The sequence below is a fragment of the Schistocerca cancellata genome, chromosome 1 (genome assembly GCF_023864275.1).
Source record: "Schistocerca cancellata isolate TAMUIC-IGC-003103 chromosome 1, iqSchCanc2.1, whole genome shotgun sequence".
NCBI classification, from domain to species: Eukaryota; Metazoa; Arthropoda; class Insecta; order Orthoptera; family Acrididae; genus Schistocerca; species Schistocerca cancellata.
This window is the reverse complement of record NC_064626.1, coordinates 277,282,404-277,302,850: the sequence shown is the minus strand read 5'-3', so window position 1 is coordinate 277,302,850 and position 20,447 is coordinate 277,282,404. Positions and strand designations below refer to the sequence as shown.

At 39.3% G+C, this 20,447-nt stretch overlaps 1 protein-coding gene across 1 annotated transcript in view; it reads left to right on the top strand.

Moving 5' to 3' along the window:
* Positions 1–20,447, top strand: part of LOC126171255 (small subunit processome component 20 homolog) — a 205,728-nt gene that overhangs the window by 89,831 nt on the left and 95,450 nt on the right. Inside the window, exons 21-24 of the mRNA XM_049920787.1 lie at positions 1,284–1,417; positions 1,513–1,651; positions 1,725–2,040; positions 14,848–15,208. Coding sequence (XP_049776744.1) covers positions 1,284–1,417; positions 1,513–1,651; positions 1,725–2,040; positions 14,848–15,208 — 950 coding nt within the window. The remainder of the gene's footprint in view (positions 1–1,283; positions 1,418–1,512; positions 1,652–1,724; positions 2,041–14,847; positions 15,209–20,447) is intronic.

Below are 20,447 nucleotides of genomic sequence, written 5' to 3'. Positions count from 1 at the left end.
GAGAGCATGCTATAAACTTTGGCTGGGTGCGACAGATAAGACCATGATGGTCTACAACAACCCTTAAATCTGCCATGGATGTTATGCCACACGACCTTGTCCTGGCAGATGTATTCTTCTGTGCCACACCTAGCAACCTCACCGAACATAATTATATCGATTGATCTACCAAGACATCTGACAGAATTGCAGGAGTTTACACTTCTCAGACAGTTCCAGTTATAAATTGACAGTGCATTGAAGTCACCTGTGCTGTACTTAATGGATACATCACAATCCATATCATAACAACACCCCCCCCCCCTCCCACCCCTGGCCCCATCCACCCCCTCCTTAATACCGGCTTCTCTGAATTGGATAGGTGGGACTGTACTTCCGTCAGTTCTGCTGTATCCCTGGGCAAAAATGTTTGTACATGCTGTCCTGCACCAGCATCCACCCCCATTCCCACCTCCTTCACTTTTCTTTCCTTACACCACCTTCGTACCCTTCATTACAACAGTTTGACTCTAACCTTAGTTTGCCTCATATTTTCATGAATCTTCAGCCACATTTTTCTTTTCGTGGTCTCCATTTTCTTGTATTCTAAAACTCCTTCTATCCTCCCTGCCCCTTCTAATCTCACACCAGTTTTCACTATGTATAACAAGCTACTATCTCTGTGCATAGCAGGGTGCGGATCTCTCTCTGGGACCATTGTCCTTTCCCATATTATCCTTTTTGTTGAGGCTTGCCCTTCCTGTACCTTTACCACTCACTCCCTCTCCCATCTCCTATTTTACTCTACTCATTACAATATTTCAGTTCACATTTATATGCCTCTTTACACTCGCTGTGTCCACTATATGCAGAGAGATTGTCTTTACTTTTTTTCTTTGTATTCCTCTCAGAATTTTGGAATCTTGTATTAATTTCTGAGATGTATGGCACAAAGATCAGTTTCATAACATAAATTTTCCATGCCCTCTTCAGAAATTAATCTCTCAGAAGCAGAGTTTGTGTTATGCATTACCAGAAAGGCTTCTGTATATTGTACTTAGGCTTGGAACTGGACCTATTTTAAAGAACAAGAAGGCTCATAGAAGCAATTTGAATTATTGTTTTCTGTGTTCAGCCATGAATATACAACATTACAATGGAGTAGAAAATTTTGTTCCTCATTTGAATGCTGGTTCAAAAAACAATTACCCCACGTTCTAGTGTACGAAAGGGCCATCATTGGCATGTGGTGTGTACTTACTTGTTTTAGCCTCAGCCATACTAAGTGTTGCAATTAATTTTAGGCTAGGCAGTGTGAAGAATTACATCCAGTTTTACGGGACCTCTCCAAGCTAAGCAGCAAGACAGATCCAGAAGTGGACTTCTTTGAAAATATAGTTCATTTGCAAAGTCACAGGAAAGCAAGAGCTTTACTGAAGTAAGTGATTACTTTCTGCGTTGTGCAGTGTTAGCAGTAGCATTCAATATTTTGCAAATATTGTAATTATCTGCCTTTTATCTGCTTTATTTCAGGTTCTGTGAGGTGGCAAAAGGCCTTGTAAAACCACCAACTCCTCGGACATTGACTCATTTTATTCTTCCATGTGCATCGCTTTTCCTTTGTTCAGAAAAGTTTGCCAACAAAAATAGTCTTGTTGATGCTGCAATTCAGGTACTTGATTTGCAGAATACTTTTGATTCTATAATTGTGTGAATATTTTCTCTAATGATACTTTGCATTTCAGGCAGTTGGCATGGTTTGTCGTCTTCTTCCTTGGCACCAGTATGAGACTGTACTTAGGTTTTATCTTGGAAAGATGCGTGTATCTGCTGAATTCCAAAGACAGCTGGTGCGAATCATCATAGCAATTCTGGATGCTTTCCATTTTAATCTTGACAGAGCTGTGAACAATGCAGGAAATGATGTGAAAATGAGCAGCCTTGAAAATGCAGCAGAACGTGCAGCAAGTGATGAAAAGGACAAAATAGTGCTAACGGCAGGTCATGAGGAGGCTGAGAAAGACAGTGTTATTCATTCGGAACACCAGTCATCTGATGAAGGTTGTGTTTAAATATTAGTTTTTAGCTTAAGAGAGAAAATTTTAACTAAATATAGTTTTATAGACTGCTGTTCCATTTATGTCTCATCATGTGTAAGTGCCACTGTACACAACTATTTCTGTGAAGGAACAATCCTGTTGCAAGAATATGCGCAACTGAGCATTATACCAGAGGTTGAAAATATCACTTCAGTTGTAAATTTCTTTTACTATCACGACAGGTTTTGGGCTCTCATAAGCCCATCCTCAGTTGTCGCTACTGTGTTGTGGCCCCCGAGCACCGTGGTGGACATGTACTAGGTGCAGTTTGCTAGGGGACCACAGCACAGTTGCGACATCTGAGGATGGGCTTATGAGAGCCCAAAACTGGTCATGATAGTAAAATAAATTTACAACTGAAGCAGTATTTTCAATTTCTGGTATTTCTGTGAATTTATTAAGCAGTTGAGATTTACTGTTGTGCATGTGAGGGGAGGGAGATGTAAGTAGTGTACGTAATTGTATTGACTGCTAAACCGTACAATCTGGAGGATTAAAAAGTATGAATTGATGGCTGAATATGATGCAATCTACGTTATGTGGAACTACATGTGGCAGTTTACCAACAGAGATACTGGAATTCCGTCCACCAACAGTAGTTTGCCACAATTACGTAGGGGCAGATTTTATTTTCAGTGCGTATTCTGTAGAGCTGATGAAGCAATTGTTTGTCATTTGTATCCTGTCAATAAAAAGAACAACAAACAAAAGTGAAGAAAGGGAACGCTAAAATAAACTCTATAAACTCCATCTAAACAGGCCTCAGAAGACCCAAAAGTACCAACTGACCACCATGTCATCCTCAGCCAATAGGCATCACTGGATGCGTATGTGGAGGTACAAGTGGTCAGCGCTTCACTCTCCCAGTCATTGCCAGTTTTTGTGAGACCAGAACTGCAACTTGTTGATCAAGTAGCTCCTCAGTTGGCCTCACAAGGGCTGAATGCACCCCGCTTGCCAGCAGTGCTCGGCAAACCTGGACAGTCATCCATCCAAGTGCTAGCGGAGCCCGACAGCACCCCACTTTACTAATCTGACAGGATCTGGTGTTACCGCTGTTGCAAGACCAAGGGCAAGAACAGGAACTACACACCTGTAACGGGGTGATTCGCAGCACATTAACATGTAACAACATAAAGATATTTGTGTTATTGAAATATCTTGCCAATTTTGCTCTCTTCCAATCTTGCATCCATCCATTTCTTGTAGAGTCTTTGAAGATATTCTGAGCTCAAACATAATGAGGTATCTTGAACATAATGACCTCCTCCATACCAACCAGTATGGATTCACAAAATGTGTGAAATCCAACTCACACTTTTCTGTCATGACATCCTAAAAGCCAGGGCAATCAGGTAGATGCAGTATTTCTTGACTTCCGAAAAGCCTTTGACTCAGTACCACTCCTTTGCATGTTATCAAAAGTACGATGTTATAGGGTATCAGACAAAATATGTGATGGGATTGAGGATTTCTTGGTAGGGATGCCACAGCATGTTATCTTGAATGGATAGTCATCAACAGGTGTAGAAGTAGCTTTGGGTGTACCCCGAGGAAGCGCGTTGGGTCCCCTGCTGTTCATGCTGGATGTGAATGATCTTGCAGGCAATGTTGATAGTAACCTCAGATTTTTTACAGATGATATGGTTATCTACAATGAAGTACAGTCGATCTGTACAAATATTCAGTGAGACCTTGATAAGATTTCAAAGTGGTGCAGTGATTTACAAATTCTTGAAATGTTCAAAAATGTGGAATTGCGGATAGTTAGTCATAGCTGGAATCTGTAAACCCATACAAATACTTGTTTGCAACATTTAGTTGGGACATGAAGTGTAACGATTGCATAGGCTCAGTCATGGGTAAGGGAGGTAGCAGGCTTTGATTTGTTGATTGAATACTACAGAAACACAATCAGTCGACAAAGAGATTGCTTACAAATCACTTGTGTGACCAAACCTAGAATATTACTTAAGTGTGTGGGTTGTGTACCAAATAGGACTAGTGGGGGGTATTGAACATATACAGACAAGGGAGCATGGATGGTCGCAGGTCTGTTTAACTCCTGGGTTAGTGTCACTGAGATGTTGAAAGAAGTGAACTGACAGACTCTTGAAGGAAGATGGAAACCATCCCCAAAAATTCTACTGACAAAATTTCAAGAACTGGCATTAAATAATTATTCTAGGAATGTACTAATATACTACAGGCCCTACATATCACTTCCATAGGGATCATGAGGATAAGATTAGATTAATTACAACACACATTGGTAGTTCCAAAAAAAAAAAATTTTCTGCACTCCACATATGAATGGAACAGGGGAAAGCTATAATAATTGGTGCAGAGGGATGTTCCCTGTACCCTCTGCTGTGCACTTCACAGTGGTTCACAGAGTATGAATGTAGATGTAGAAGTATTCATTTTTCCATCCATTTAGTAATGTCTTTCTTAGGAGAAGACAGATTTCTTAGCCAAGATCACAATAAAACACTGTATTGTGGATGACCGGTTTTGGTAAAACTATGTTACCATCATCAGTTCTTCGTAGAGTTACTATAAACATGTTGTAGTAGATACACACAATATCTTTCCATTAAATCTCCAGCATGTACAACATATGACATGAATGATGTGTTGGCACGTCAAAAGTAAAAGTCATTGTTTTCTTATGTAGACTCAAATTGTGCATTCTTTGTACCTTCTTAATTTCTTGCTTTTATCTCCTCTACCTTACCTTCATCCCACACATCTTCTTATGAACCAGTGTTGCACAGTTTGAATGTCCCCTAGTGTAACAGTTACTCCAGCAGCTGCCATACTGCAGCCCCCTGTTCTTACAGCCACATTTCATCACTAAGATTTCTTTCTTGTTCCTTTTATTTATTTTTATTTTACCTTTTACTCCATATCACTGTGTGAAACACAACTACTCAACTGTGTATGTTTCTATATGATTGCTTTTCGAGTGCATGTTTTAGACAAGTCTTTGATCTCTCCTTTTTGGTCACCTTGACTATATTAACAATGTAAACACTTTCTCTACCTGTTGTTATAGTTAATTCTTATTAAAACTGTTTTCATTATTGAATTTTCATTTGCTGTCCTCTTTGCTGCATTTTATTATTGCAAATCCAACCATGAAGTTCCTCATTGTAACTTCATCCTTTCAGAAAACTTCGTGACGCTATCATAAAAATCCAGTTCTGTATTCATGAAAGCCTGACTAATACTTGGTGTCCCTTACAACTGACTTACCATTAACACCAGTATTTATGGTCAACACATGTCCTTTCATGAAGACTTTTACCCTTTCTGATTCCTCTGGTCTTGCATAATCACACCATCCTATCTCAGATCATTTATACTGTGAAAATAATTTCCTACATCACATTTCTGTTACTCTGAACGATGCACCCAGGTGCATCTAAGGAAACTATCTCAGTTACTTAATCTCTTATTTCTACTTGGGAGTACCTCTGTACATTGAAGACTCTCTCTTCAAAGTATCCTTCAATTTATTTTAAACCCAGAACCTGCCATATTGAGTTATCTACAACATACCAAAAATTTTGTACAACCACCATAAATCAAACTGCCTCTAAGCACACTCTGTAGACTCTCAACACAGTTGGCAGCCTATCTTTCTTAACTTGACCCTGAAGGAGCCTCAGTGCACGAAAACATCTTGCCTTTGACCCCAGACCTAAGTTTAATCATGTTGCACTTGTGAAAAAAGGGTGTGCTTTTGTTTACTTGTTCACTTTAGTGGAAGCATTTCTTTGCCATCCTCCAAACTGACTATAGACAGCTGAAAGGTAGAGCCTTTTGTTAAAGAGTGCCAATTGTGATCTGTCACCACTTCAACCCAGCAGTCTTTTGTAGCCTTCCAGTAACACCTCATCTCCAGTCCCACCTTACCTTTTTTCCTCAAAACTCTTCCCACTGAATCCAAAATCAGAGCTATGGAGCAAATAACAGTTCATTACCCTTAGACCACTCTTGGCATGGTTCGTACCGCTGGGAAGGGATCTACCACCATGGTCACAAATCACAGTGAGTATTTAGCTGAGAGTCATTACCATATTTCTGCCACCACTAGTTATAAACATTATCATTTGGACCACTTACATAAGTCCAACATTACCTCCTTCAGCTCCTCAGAACATTAGGCCCGTTCCAAAATTTGTTTCCTGAATCTGTCTTCCTCTTCATTCTGGCAGTCCGTTAGAGACCTACCTTTTACCTACTCTTCGAGCTCAGCAAGCCCATATCCACTTGTCTCCCACCTAGTCGTTCCATTGTGGCAGGTTACAGTACTTCCATAGAATACTGTCAACCTGGACCTTCAGCCAATTATCTGGTCTCTCTTTTTACATCCAAGACAGTGATAATTCCTGATAGTGCCTTTTCACAGTTCCTTTCCCATAACAAACAGAATTTTTGCTTTTCACAATGAATGGCAAATCCCTGTACACAGACATCTTCCATGTGCATGATCTAGCTACCATGAAACTCCAACTTTCTCAGTGTCCTGTTAGCAAGTCCACCACCTCCATTCCAATCCTTTGGAACAATTTTCTAACTTCTGATTGTTTCTCTTTAGAATACCAAATCTGGAAATGCCAAGGGTACCCAAACTATCTTGGTTATAACTGTCTCTCCAGCATATCCTCCATTCTCGCAATCTCCATGGCCTAGACCTTCACTAGTCCCCATACCTTACCATTACCCTTTCCCTTACCCTTTACCCTTTACCCTTTACCCTTACCCTTACCCTTACCCTCAACTCAGTTTTCTTCTCCAGTCACAGAGTGAAGTGGCACAATGCTTAGACTCTAGACTCAGGTTTGATGAACTCCCGAATGGCCATCCAGATTTAGGTTTTCCTTTACAGGAAATGCTGGGATCGCTCCTTTGAAAAGGACTGGGTTGATTTCCTTACCTTTCGTTTCCCCATCTAAGTTTCTGGTCTATCCTTAATGATCTTGCCATTCCCTTGTCTGAACATTGCCACTGTCTTTCTCCCAGATCCAACCCCCTACCTCCTTCCTTACCTATGTCTGCCTACTGGTCTCTTCCCTGATGAAACCATATCCATTGCTATTTTCAGCCACCATTAATATGTCATTCTTCATACAAGTACAGCCCATTTCAGTCTTCAAGTCTTCAGAAATGGTATTTGATCCGCTTTAAAGAAATTCAAACTCTGTATTTATGGAATTTTGGCAGAGATCTGTGGTGTTGAAGAGGAAAGCCTGTCTTTTCAAATTTATAAAAATTTATGTAGAACAAATATTGCAAATTTATAAAAGCAAAGAGTTTGTGTAGAACTAATATTACAACACGAATATAAAGTAACAGTGAACTGTCCCATACACAAGAATGGGGAAAATAGCGTATTTAACACGCATGTGCCTCTATTCTTGTCACATTTGCCACAAGATCTTCTCAGAATTCCTTCTAGACCAACTGAACCCCTTGTAGCAAAAATAATTGGAGGATACATAGGTGATTTCCGTTCTGGATGGTTGGTCATTGATCAAATGTTTATTTGAAGACAAATATGTAACAAGGCATATGAATATAATCTGCAAGTTCAGTGTACTCCCAATTATTCATGTGCAGCTTATCTAGTTTGCAGGTTATACACGCATCTAAAAATTTAAAAATTAAAAAGAAGATATGCAATATTTTTCTCTAGGAAACAGCAATTAACAACCCGTTGCATGACAGTAAGTGCCATTTCCATTATTTTAAGCCACTTGACAACAGAGCTCTATTTCCATTGTTATTGGCCAGCCTGTTCTGTGTAAATTGAAAACAGATTAAGTTTTCTTATGTTAGTCGGCATATGTGTATGTTAAAAGAAATTTGTAGAAGAGATGACTTATAAATGAAAGGAATGTGGGTTGACATTAAAACAAAAATTAGAATTAGTTGAAAGATTTCAGAAGAGGGAAATGGCTGTGAAACTAAGTACTCAGTATGGTTTTGGAATGCTGAATGATTGGGTCATTAAAAACAATAAGCAGAAAATGCAAGTTTCTGTCAGGAAACTCGATTCTAGTTATGGACCATCAGCACAAAAAAGCATGAAGAGATCTACATTTGATCAATTACATACTGGTCTTTTGCAGTATCTATTTGACCAAATGTAGATCTCTTCATGCAGATGGTGCATAACTAGAACCACTGCTCTTTTGCAGTGGTTTAGCCAAAAACAAGCAGAAGGTGTTGTTTCAGAAGCAACGGTATCTGAAACAGCTAAATTTTTTCATGGAGCTCTAGGGTTTGAGGGAGAATTTAATGCCTCATCTGGATGGCTAAATGAATTCAAACAGCGTCACACGATTTGTGAACTTACTATGCAAAGAGAGCGACTTAGTTCAAAAGTTGCAGCTGTTGATTCCTTCCGGGAAGTGGTCTGTATTGGAAATGTCAATCAACCAGAACTCCTGCTTTTAAGAGGGAAATTTATGCTCCTTGGACATGAGTTGTCGAAAGAATATATTACAATTTTGTGCACCGCTAATGCTTCTGGGAACCACGAAGTAAAACTACTAATGATTGAAAATCAGAGACAACCTGAACACTCGACGATATAACAGCTAACGATCTCTCTGTGCATTATTACAGCTGAAAAGGAGCCTGTGTGGATAGAGAAGTTTTCAAAAATTAATTCCATACACATTTTGTACACAAGTTTGGTGATATCTAGAAGAGAAAGGATTTCTATAGAAGGCTTTTCTGTTGCTTGGTAACACCCCTTCACATCCCGATGAGAGGGTTATCTTATCTGATGATGATCTCATCGTAACTAAGTTTTTACCTTGTAATGTGACTGCCATTATACAGCCAGTGGCCAAGGCATAATCACATCAGTAAAATGGTATTACTGGACTGGTCTACTGAGAACATTAGTTGACGAGGATGATTTGGTGGCATTCCAGAAGAAGTTGACTATTCTAGGTGCCATGCACAAGATTTCTGATGCCAGGCAGGAACTCAAGCCACATACACTAGTTCAGTCGTGGAGCAAAATTCTTCCAGCTATAGAAGAAAGTGATTTTCAAGGTTTCAGTGATGAAGAAATATCAGCTGCACAGATAATTAATATGACAATGGGTTTAAATGGTTTTGAAGATGTCAGCGAAGAAAACATGAATGAATGGCTAAAGATCAATGCATGTGAACCCAGTTCCAGTATAAATGTCATGCCAAAATTTGGACTGCTGCTTCACAATAAAACTGAGAAGAGGAAAATGATTGTGAAAGTGGGAAAGAAGGCAGTGACTCTGTCAGTCATTGTACTACATTGCAGTGTGTTTATACTCTTCTAGATTATATGGGCCAGCGAGGGTTTCAATATGACAGCATTATTTTTGCAACAATAATTTGAAATGCTCTAGGGGGGGGGGGAAGTAAGTCACCTCCTCTCAGAAGCAGACCAACAACACAGACTATTCTTAGAAATAAACAGGCTTACAATATTTGTGCATGGAATTTTGATAATTTATCGAACAAAGAATACATGTTTGAAAATATCTCAATTATTTGTGCACCTTCTCCCCCACATTACCCTGAATAATTGGGAGTAAACTGTACACAAATTTCTGGTAGACCTTCAGAAGGAAAACATCATCCTTAGCAACAGTTTAATTAGGACCTTGAAGAATTTTGGGCTTCAGGAAAAGCTTGTCTGTCTTTCTCATGGGGTTTTTTTCCCATTATGGTGAAATGCACTGAACCTACAGTTGCAGTCTTCCATTTTATAAGGCAAACATTTCTTCATACTTATACTAAACATGCTATTATGCAGACCAGTTTCAGAGTATTATTGCTCCATTTTGAATGCAAACAATTCATTGCAGTTTACGAATAGTGTACATAGCTAGGTTACTGTGATGTTCTTTTGATGGCCACCAGAAAGAGTACATGTCCATAAATTAAGCTGCACAGAGCCACTAGCCCTTGTAGTGGTCAGCAGGATATTTGGGTGTAATCTGTTGTTCATATGTCCCATGGAATGAATCTATAATTAAGGAGTTTTAGGAATTGTTACCATTGTTTTGTCTTTTCATTACTGGATGTAATGAGTAATGAAAAGACGTGTCCGCAGCTTGTGGTCTTGAGGTAGCATTCTCGCTTCTCGTGCACGGGGCCCCAGGTTCGATCCTCGTCAGGGTCAGGGATTTTCTCTGCCTCGAGATGACTGGGTGTTGTGTGTCTATCATCATCATTTCATCATCACTGACTTGCAAGTCGCTGAAGTGGGGTAAACTAAAAAGGACTTGCAATACAGTGGCCGAATTCCCCCACATGGGACATCCCGGCCAACAATGCCTTACGATCATTTCATTTTTTGTCTTTTCATGTTCTTTCATGGTGCATGTATTCTTTTTTATGTTTGCTGATGGAACATTACTGTGATCTGAGGTAGATACTCTACTTGTACAACTGGAAACCGGTGTATCTGCCCCAGGCGGCAATTTCAGCGGGTGCCAAGTTCGTATTCTTTAAAGAAAAAACTTTGTTTCACCAAGTGTCTAACATCCAATTATTCATATGATTTTGAAACACATCGCTGCCAGTTTTTGAACACATTCTAAGTTGATTTTTGGATGTGTGCATAGTGTACATGATGTCTCTACCAGGGGAATCCCCATCGCACCAAGAAATAAAAAACTTTCCCGCAGACAAAATGGTATGGGGCTATATGAGCTGAGCCAAATAAGCCCGGACGGGTGAATGCCAGATGCTGTTTGTTTCTGTGATTGACTGGGTATGCAAATGATCAGCATTATTATAATTATTAGCTAAATCCTTAGTTTCAGACTACCAGTGTGGAAAGAAACAACTAATAGGAATAATGAGTAACAAAAATTACATATCAATCTTCTTGGTGTATCCAAGAAAATGGAATTTTGACATGGCTGGAATAGTTGCACAATTAGTGATGACAAGATTGTTTGTTAGAACGAAGAAGGAGAAGAAATAGGGACATCCCACAAAAATGATAAGGAAGAATATGATGATTCCAAATTTATACATGAATCTCATAGTACTATTTTTTGATGTCATTCTTGAGAAACTGGAGTGTATGAATGCAATGTGAAACTATTTCCTAACATAAAACTTTTTCCTTGTAGTAGGCCTAATAGGAATTTGATATTGGGACTTCGTGAATTATATTCTGTCGTATTATTTATGTAAATGAACTAAACTCCATCTGAACAGGCCTTGGAAGGCCCAACAGTACTGACCGGCTGCCTTCTCATCCTCGGCCTGCAAACGTCACTGGATGCAGATATGGAGGAGTATGTGGTCAGCACACTGCTCTCGTGGCCTTGTCAGTTTATGAGACTGGAGCTGCTACTTTTAATGAAGGAGCTCCTCAGTTTGCCTAACAAGGGCTGAGTGAACCCCGCTTGCCAACAGCACTCAACAGACTGGATGGTCACCCATCCAAGTGCTAGCCCAGCCCAGCAGCACTTAACTTCGGTGATCTGACGGGAACTAGTGTTACCACTGCGGCAAGGCCATTGGCATTTATGTAAATGACGTAGATAAAAATGACCACTTGTACCAAAACAGCCTTGCTTATTTAGCATGTGTTACAATTGCTGTAATATTATAAATGTGTGTTTCATTTTATTTGGCAGACGGTGACAAAGTAGACATAATCAAATCGACAAACCAATTGAGTCTTTGGTACTATTAACAGCTTTTTCGGTGTTAGACAGTGATATTTTGATTTTTCATGTAGCAAAACGTTTGATGAACTTTAATGACGTAATAGATTAATTGACAGAATGGAAAGCAAGCTGTGTAAAGGTGTAGTGAGATTAGAGAGGAAAAATGCTACGACCTTTGAAGGAATGTGTACTGTCTTGCTTGTCTGTTGCCTTTATTCATTTTATGTTTCCTATATTTAATTTTATGCCACACAAAAGAGATTTTCTGAAGAGTTCTAATTCTCCCTGTTACAAATAATCCTACCTACTATTTATTGTGAGTTTTTGTTAATAGTGGGTAGGACATAAGACTGGCTGACTGGGAGCAGGAGAGGATCCACAGGACATTTTCATTTCTGCTCTCATGAATATAGGTCTCATGGCTTCCATTATAAAATAAACATGTTTGAATTCGACAGGGTCTGAGGCATCTTGTCACAGTCCACGCGGCTGTCCCCGTCAGAGGTTCGAGTCCTCCCTCGGGCATAGGTGTGCGTATTGTCCTTAGCCTAAGTTAGGTTAAGTTAGTTTAATTAGTGTGTAAGCCTAGGGACCTATGACCTCAGCCGTTTGGTCTCATAGACCCTTACCACAAACAAATTTGAATTCGACAGAGTGAAACACAGCCACGTGTGATAGAAGAATGCTGTGTGAAGAGGCTTGGTGCACTGCACTTTGGTTCATGTAAGACCAAATAACGTATTTTACATTTCCTCGAACTTTTGTGTATCAAACTTCTCTCAAAAAGATATGCACTACAAAATGAACATATTTTTGAAAAATCAATTTTGCAGAAAATTCTGATGTCGTATTTCAAATGCTGAAGGATGGAGGGGGGGCCTGTCACTATCGAGTTTTTGCCCCGGTTCAGAAATAATGTAGATCCGGAGCTGAGTTGACACCACCACTTCTTCAGCTATACATGCTCAAACACAAAATCTGTCGTATGAGTATTTGAACTATACTGATAGAATGCTCTAAAATCAGTCTGCAAAATACTTTATAAGTAGTAGCTGCAGTGTAATTTTTTTTTCCTTTCTGTGATTTATTGAAATAAGAGAGAGAGAGAGGCTGAGGAAAATTAAGCAATGAAGTGATTAAAAGTTTCTAAATGGTCTCAGAGTTAAGGCAAGAAGTCTAATGTAGCAATTGAGAAGGTCATGAGAGACTTTCATGAAAATAAATTTCATGCATTTCAATAAACACAAAAATGTACTGTGCGTACATAGTCTATTCACATTAATGTGACTGCCGCCTACGTTCGGCATCAACATGCAGTAATCACACACATACTGCAAATGGCAGCACTAGCAGTAGAGGATATGTTTAGCCTGTTGAGAAGACACAGCAAACAGTGCAGTTGTTGCAGTGCAGACACAGAGTGATTTATCTAATACCCAAAAGGGCATGATCATTGACTTTCGGGCTAAGGGTGGAAGCATTTTCAAAATGGCTAAGTTTGGAAACTGTTTGCTTGCCACCGTGGTTAAAATATACTGTGCATGCAAAATGATGCTATACAAAACCAAAACTGTGGCAACTGTAATGCACCATGGGTCATGGATGCCAGGGGTGAACAACAGATGTGGAAATGTGTACGGGCAACTAGATGTACAACTGTTGAGAACTGACCACCAGCATAAACCAAGGAGGCTACCAAGAGTGTCTCCTTAATGACCGTTCAGCTAATGTTGGTGCATATGGGTCTCTACAGCAGGCACCTGGTTCATTCACCCATGCTGAATGCTGTTATTTGGCAACAAAGGCTGGAATTTGCATGCCAGTGCCATAACTGGATGTCCACTGAGTAGTGTCAGATGGTCTTCTCAGGTGAATCACATTTGTGCTACACTGGGCAAATAGTCATTGGCATGTATGGTTCTGCAACAATCATCAAAAGGGTCCAATCCTAAGGGAGTGTTATGGTTGGGGAATGCTTTCGCAGCATTCCCTAGGTTAGCTCACTATTATGGAAACAAATATGCATCTATTCTTGGGGACCATGCCCACCCCTATGTACAGTTTGTTTTTTCCTCGTCAAAAGAGCCTGTACCAGCATGACAATGCAACATGTCACACAACTCGCAGTGTACGTGCATGGTTTGAAGCGCACGAGGATGAGTTTACCATATTCTGCTGGCTGCCAATCTCTCCAGATTTAAACCCAGATGACCGTCTGTGGGCTCCCCTCAGTCAAGTTGTTTGCACCATGGGTTCTCAGCAGAGAAACCTTTTGCAGCTGACAATGGCACTGGAGTTGGCATAGCTCCACATCCTTGCCATACCTTCCAGAACCTCACTGATGCTCTTCCTGCATGTCCGCACTGAAAAAGGTGATTTTGTAAGCTTTTGGCAAGTGACCACATTAATGTGACAGGACTGTGTATTTGCTCTATGCAGATGATATCTTCATAATGAACTGAAGAGAGCTGCCCAGGTCCTGTGCCACACCTACATTCGGTTGCCTTATCACCATTCAGAAAGAATGGGAAGACATCAGTGGAACATTAGTGAACTGATAGTTAGTAACAAGAAGCAAAAACAAATTAATGGATTTCAAAACTTGAGTGCCGTTCTCGCTGAAAATACTTTAGCTTAGGGCTAGTTGCTAAAATTGTTTAAATGATTTATTAAAGTTCAGAGCCAGATCACAGTCTAAATTCAGTTCGTAAAAAATGGTAATGATGTGAGTGAGACTTTTAAAGCTGTCATGCTGTGAGTACATGTAAACAGTACCTCAATAATCTCCTAGTTTTTAAGAAAAATTGTTTGGGCAAGTCCAAGAGCTAGCCAGTGAGTAATGGAGAAGAGAGTAGGTTTTTTTCCTTGAAATTATTTTGAGATTGAAAATTTTAATTTTTACTGTTTTTAAATCACACTTCCATTTGTCTTTGATATCTCTCTTATCCCCCTGTTCTGTACCTTAGGTTTTTCTTACATTACATTTGCTTATCATGTGTATATAACATGTTTTACTTTCATATGCGAATTATTACATTTTAAAAGAATTGGTGAAATTTTTCCAATTACAGAGAAAACAGATGAAGTTGTAATGGAGAAGGACTTAGATACATTGCTGGATAGTTGTGAAAATGAACAAATGGAACTTGAAACTGGAATTCCTGAAAATAAGACATTTGCTGTTGACCAAGAAGCAAAACTTCCAAAGTCAGCAGCATCACGAGTGGTCAGCACAATTACCAACAGCCTGCTTCCACAGTTACAACGGACAATTGGGCAGCGATCAGTAGCAGATACTTTACATAAATTAAATCGACGACAAACTGGTCCAGACCAAGATGAGGAGGACGTCTTACGTGTTCCAGTAGCCTTGGCATCTGTCAAACTTCTACAGAAACTTCCTCAACATGTGCTTGATCAACATTTACCAGGGTATTTAATATAGTAAGGCTTGTATTCGTTTGCATAGTATGTAAGTTCGAATAATAGATTTATTTGTGATTCCAGTTACTTGTAGTTTAAGCAACTTTTCATATCAATGGCCATAGTTGTGAAATTGCTGAGCAACAAGTAAAATGTTGTTATTGAAGTAAAATTTGAGCTTCAGAGTTACATAAAGAATTTGAGTATAAATAAACTTTATACTCTACAATTAACATTATCAGTTTTAAAAGTGCCCTAGACAAGAAGAACCAAAAAACTGGAATTGCTCAGTATTATTGTCATTCAACTTCATTCTCCTTTCTACCTGTCAAATAAGTCATTAGATCACACACACACACACACACACACACACACACACACACACACACACACACACACAGGCCTACATTGTCCCAACCCAATTGAAGCAGCAGCACCGGGACAATGTTGGACATTCCCTCCCTCCCTCAGACAAAAGGTGTCACCAAAGCTTATTAACAACTTACATATTTGTTGAGCACGCTGTCAACCATAGGGTGTGTGGTTTTCCCCGTGCTTCTGCTTCTGTGTGTATTCCACCCAGGACTTTCCAGTATCATATTGAAGGACTAACAAGAAATATTTATAATAATGGAAAATTTTTGGTGAAAGATATTTTATTGGTACAATGACAGATCACTACTTGCCATATAAGGAAGTTTTCAGTGCCAAACAAGAACAAAATAAAGTAGTGAAACTGTCTCTCTCTGCTTGTGCATTGTCTGGGATAAATGTATCAGTGTAAATTTCTAGCCAAGGTAGTACCAGCTAGTATGACCCTTAGTGTCATTTTATTTCACATCCAAAGGCAGTAGATATTGTCTATTCTCTTCAGTTCCACTTGTAGAAAATGTGTTTATCCCTATAAAATTTCTGTTACACGCAATTGGCGACACAGAGCACTCAAACTTGTTGCAGTTGGTAATGGCACCTTGTGAAAGGTGAGCAAAGTATTTGTGCTGATATCTTTGACATTAGATGGTTTCTGTATGCAGATAAAAGTCAGCAGTTCCATGTACCATATACAACATGCAGGAAGCAGAGAGGTTATAATTTTTTTTCTGATTTAGTGTTGCTATCTGCAGTCATCACCATCATATGGTCCAATGCAAAAAACCACTGTGCAACAAGGCCTGACCATCTGCCTTTATTACAGGCTTGTATGCAGGCTTATCATGACAGAAAGTAACGAATTTCTGAGACACTGTTTAAACAGTTATACTTGAAACTTTTTTTCTGATCCCTCTTCCCTGTCCTCCTCAACTCCTTTCCAAGTAGCATCCAACATTCAGGCTCGTGTTGGATGTGTCTCACTAGCTGCATCTGGCACCCTGTCACTTTTGCAGAGAAAGGTTTTGATCTATGTCTTGATAGTACCTCCGCATCTTGTATATTGTCTTGGTTTAAAATGTCAGTGATTCTGCTGGAAAACATTCAACTGTTTGATCATAATGAATGCAAAATTTTAGGTTTCACTAATAAATATAGTTGTTGGAATAATTATGATTTTGAGTGTTATCTCCATAATGATACAATGGCTGCAGTTGACAGAAATGACTAATTGCATTGGCACAGTAGTTGAGGTATTGAGGCCCAATGGAGAGAGAGTAGGGTTTCCAGAATTCTGCCTTGAGAGTCCAGACTGTTGCTTCTGCCAGGACCAAAAATAACACACCTCCCACTCCCTCCTCCTTCCCTCCCCACATCTCTCTCTCTCTCTCTCTCTCTCTCTCTCTCTCTCTCTCTCTAAGTTTGAAAAAAAGGACTAAGAGGTGGTCTAGATTTTATAGTACTGATGTTTCAGGTTGTTGTTGTGGTCTTCAGTCCTGAGACTGGTTTGATGCAGCTCTCCATGCTACTCTATCCTGTGGAAGCTTCTTTATCTCCCAGTACCTACTGCAATGTACATCCTTCTGTATCTGTTTAGTGTATTCATCTCTTGGTCTCCCTCTACAATTTTTACCCTCCACGCTGCCCTCCAATACTAAATTGGTGATCCCTCAATGCCTCAGAACATGTCCTACCAACCAATCCCTTCTTCTTGTCAAGTTGTGCCACAAACTTCTCTTCTCCCCAATCCTATTCAGTACCTCCTCATTAGTTATATTATCTACCCTTCTAATCTTTAGCAGTCTTCTGTAGCACCACATTTCAAAAGCTTTTATTCTCTTCTTGTCCAAACTAGTTATCGTCCATGTTTCACTTCCATACATGGCTACACTCCATACAAATACTTTCAGAAACGGCTTCCTGACACTTAAATCTATACTCGATGTTAACAAATTTCTCTTATTCAGAAACGCTTTCCTTGCCATTGCCAGTCTACATTTTATATCCTCTCTACTTTGACCATCATCAGTTATTTTGCTCCCCAAATACCAAAACTCCTTTACTACTTTTAAGTGTCTCATTTCCTAATCTAATTCCCTCAGCATCACTCGACTTAATTCGACTACATTCCATTAACCCCATTTTGCTTTTGTTGATATTCATTTTATATCCTCCTTTCAACACACTATCCATTCCATTCAGCTGCTCTTCCAGGTCCTTTGCTGTCTCTGACAGAATTACAATGTCGTCAGTGAATCTCAAAGTTTTTATTCCCTCTCCATGGATTTTAATACCTACTCCGAATTTTTCTTTTGTTTCCTTCACTGCTTGCTCAATATACAGATTGAATAACATTGGGGAGAGGCTACACCCCTGTCTCACTCCCTTCCCAACCACTGCTTCCCTTTCATGTCCCTCGACTCTTATAACTGCCACCTGGTTTCTGTACAAATTGTAAATAGCCTTTCGCTCCCTGTATTTTACCCCTGCCACCTTCAGAATTTGAAAGAGAGTATTCCAGTCAACATTGTCAAAAGCTTTCTCTAAGTCTACAATGCTAGAAATGTAGGTGTGCCTCTCCTTAATCTAGCTTCTAAGATAAGTTGTAGGGTCAGTATTGCCTCACGTGTTCCAATATTTCTGCGGAATCCAAACTGATCTTCCCCGAGGTGGGCTTCTACCAGAGTTTCCATTCGTCTGTAAAGAATTCGCATTAGTATTTTGCATCTGTGACTTATTAAACTGATTATATATCTGGAAAAAGACACGTTGAGCTGCAAGTTGCAGACAGGCATGATGAAAAGATTGTATGCAAGAGGTTTCAGCCAAAGCCTTCTTCAGAAAAGGAATACACTGAGACATTCACATAAGCAACCACACATCGCTATCTACAGCCACTCAGGCCAATCTGGACTTTCCATCAGTAGTTTATGTATCTACTATTTAGAGAAAGATTTTTTATGATTTTAATGATATTTTATAATTATATCTGTGTTGCATTCACTTTTAACACAACAATATTATGTTTTATAATAGATGGGAAACAGTACATACTATGTATTTTGAAGTTATGAATGTGCTTTTATTACATGAGTTTTCAAGACTTTAATATTTTCGCTGAAGATGGTCACACAGTGACTGAAGTCATTTTGCTGTTATAAATGATTTTGAATATCTTATAATCAATGCTGCCAATTTTCTTGTTTACAATACTAATATTGCGGTTGCTGAGCATGTGATTTCCAGTGGAATCCAACCTCAATTTCAAATATGTTGCACCATTTTATGTTGTTGAATCTTTTTTCTAGGTTGAGAAAAATGTGTGAACACTTCTTGCTTTCATTATCAAACTCAATGTCAGAACTGCCTTTCTGGTGCTTTTACCTTTGTTAAAGCCAAACTTACCACCATATAACAAATTCTCATATTTATTTTTCATGTGTTACACAAGTGAGTTGCTAACATATCTTCAGTACTGAAATGCTCTTATGTCATAATACTCAATTACCAGCAAGTTTCTGTAACTTTGTGGCTATTTGGCTTGTAACAAGTGCTTTAGTACTTTTGTTGTGGTCTTGACTTTGATGCTAGTGTTTTATCGCGCACTTGTAACTTAATCATCTGGCTATATTATGCTGATTAAGTTGTAGATATCAGATGGATTGAGCTGGTTCATTGTTTCATATAGATAGTTAACTCAAAATGTGTTGTTTGTCTCTTCAATTTGGAGTATATTTAACTATTGTCTGTGGTCATTATGCTTACATTGTTTCTGACAACTCTTATTACTCTGCCATACGCTGCAGCTACTTGACATAGTCACTCTCATGTCTTGTGTTCTGAGTTAAAGCTTTTTTAAGGACATGAGACAATGTGTGATTTAGTAGAATTTTCCTATCTAAGGTACAAAACACATACCTCATAAAAATTGCATGTTACAATCATCGTTGTATTTATAAGTTACTTTAAAATGAATCCCAGCTCTTTGTTCTGTCATCACTTTCAAAATGAAAGGCACGTTGCTGCCACATTTTTTGATTGTATTTCTTTTTATTTATTTAGATAATATAGACTGTCAATATCATGAAAAAAATTTCAGGAAAAGAGCTACACAAATCATTTGAGATCTAATGTGTGCTGTGTTGAATGTTTCTGTTAATTCTTCAAATCATCAGTGGTGCTCAACTAACCATATTGTTTCACATATTGTGCATTAGACCTCTTTTTCTACTGAGCATTATGAATCATTTCCTAGATGTTTAAAAAAAACCATTCTTATTAAACAATGTGAAAATAGTAGATTGCTACTAACCATAAACATGACGCATTGAGTTGCAGGCAGGCAGAGCAGAATGAAAAGACTGTTACACACTGAGCTTTTGGCCAAAGCCTTCTTCAAAAGAAAAAAAACACACTTACACAGTCACACAAGCAAGCACACCTCATGCATACATGACTGTTCTCTGTGGCTGCTGAATACAGAATGCAATGGTTTTGAGTGGAAGTAGCAGTCTGGCTTGGATTGGGAAGGGGGAGAGGTAACAGGGTAGAGGTATGGGGAGAAGAGTCAGCACTGCATAACACACCTAATTGAGTGTGCAGGGACTAGATGGTGGCCAGACAAGGTTGCCTGGCATGGTATCAGCAAGCTAGCTATGGTGGAAAGGGAGGGTAGGGTGGGGGGGGGGGTGTTCGAAGGACAGCAGCAGAGGGAGGAAAAGACGAGTACGATTGTTAGAGAGTGGTGGTAGGGGATCCGGATATCGCAGATTATGAAGCAACCATTGAAATTAAGCACGTTATGTTCAGCTGCTTGTTGTGCCGCAGGGTGGTCCACTTTGCTCTTGGCCGCAGTTTGACATTGCCCGTACATTCTGGT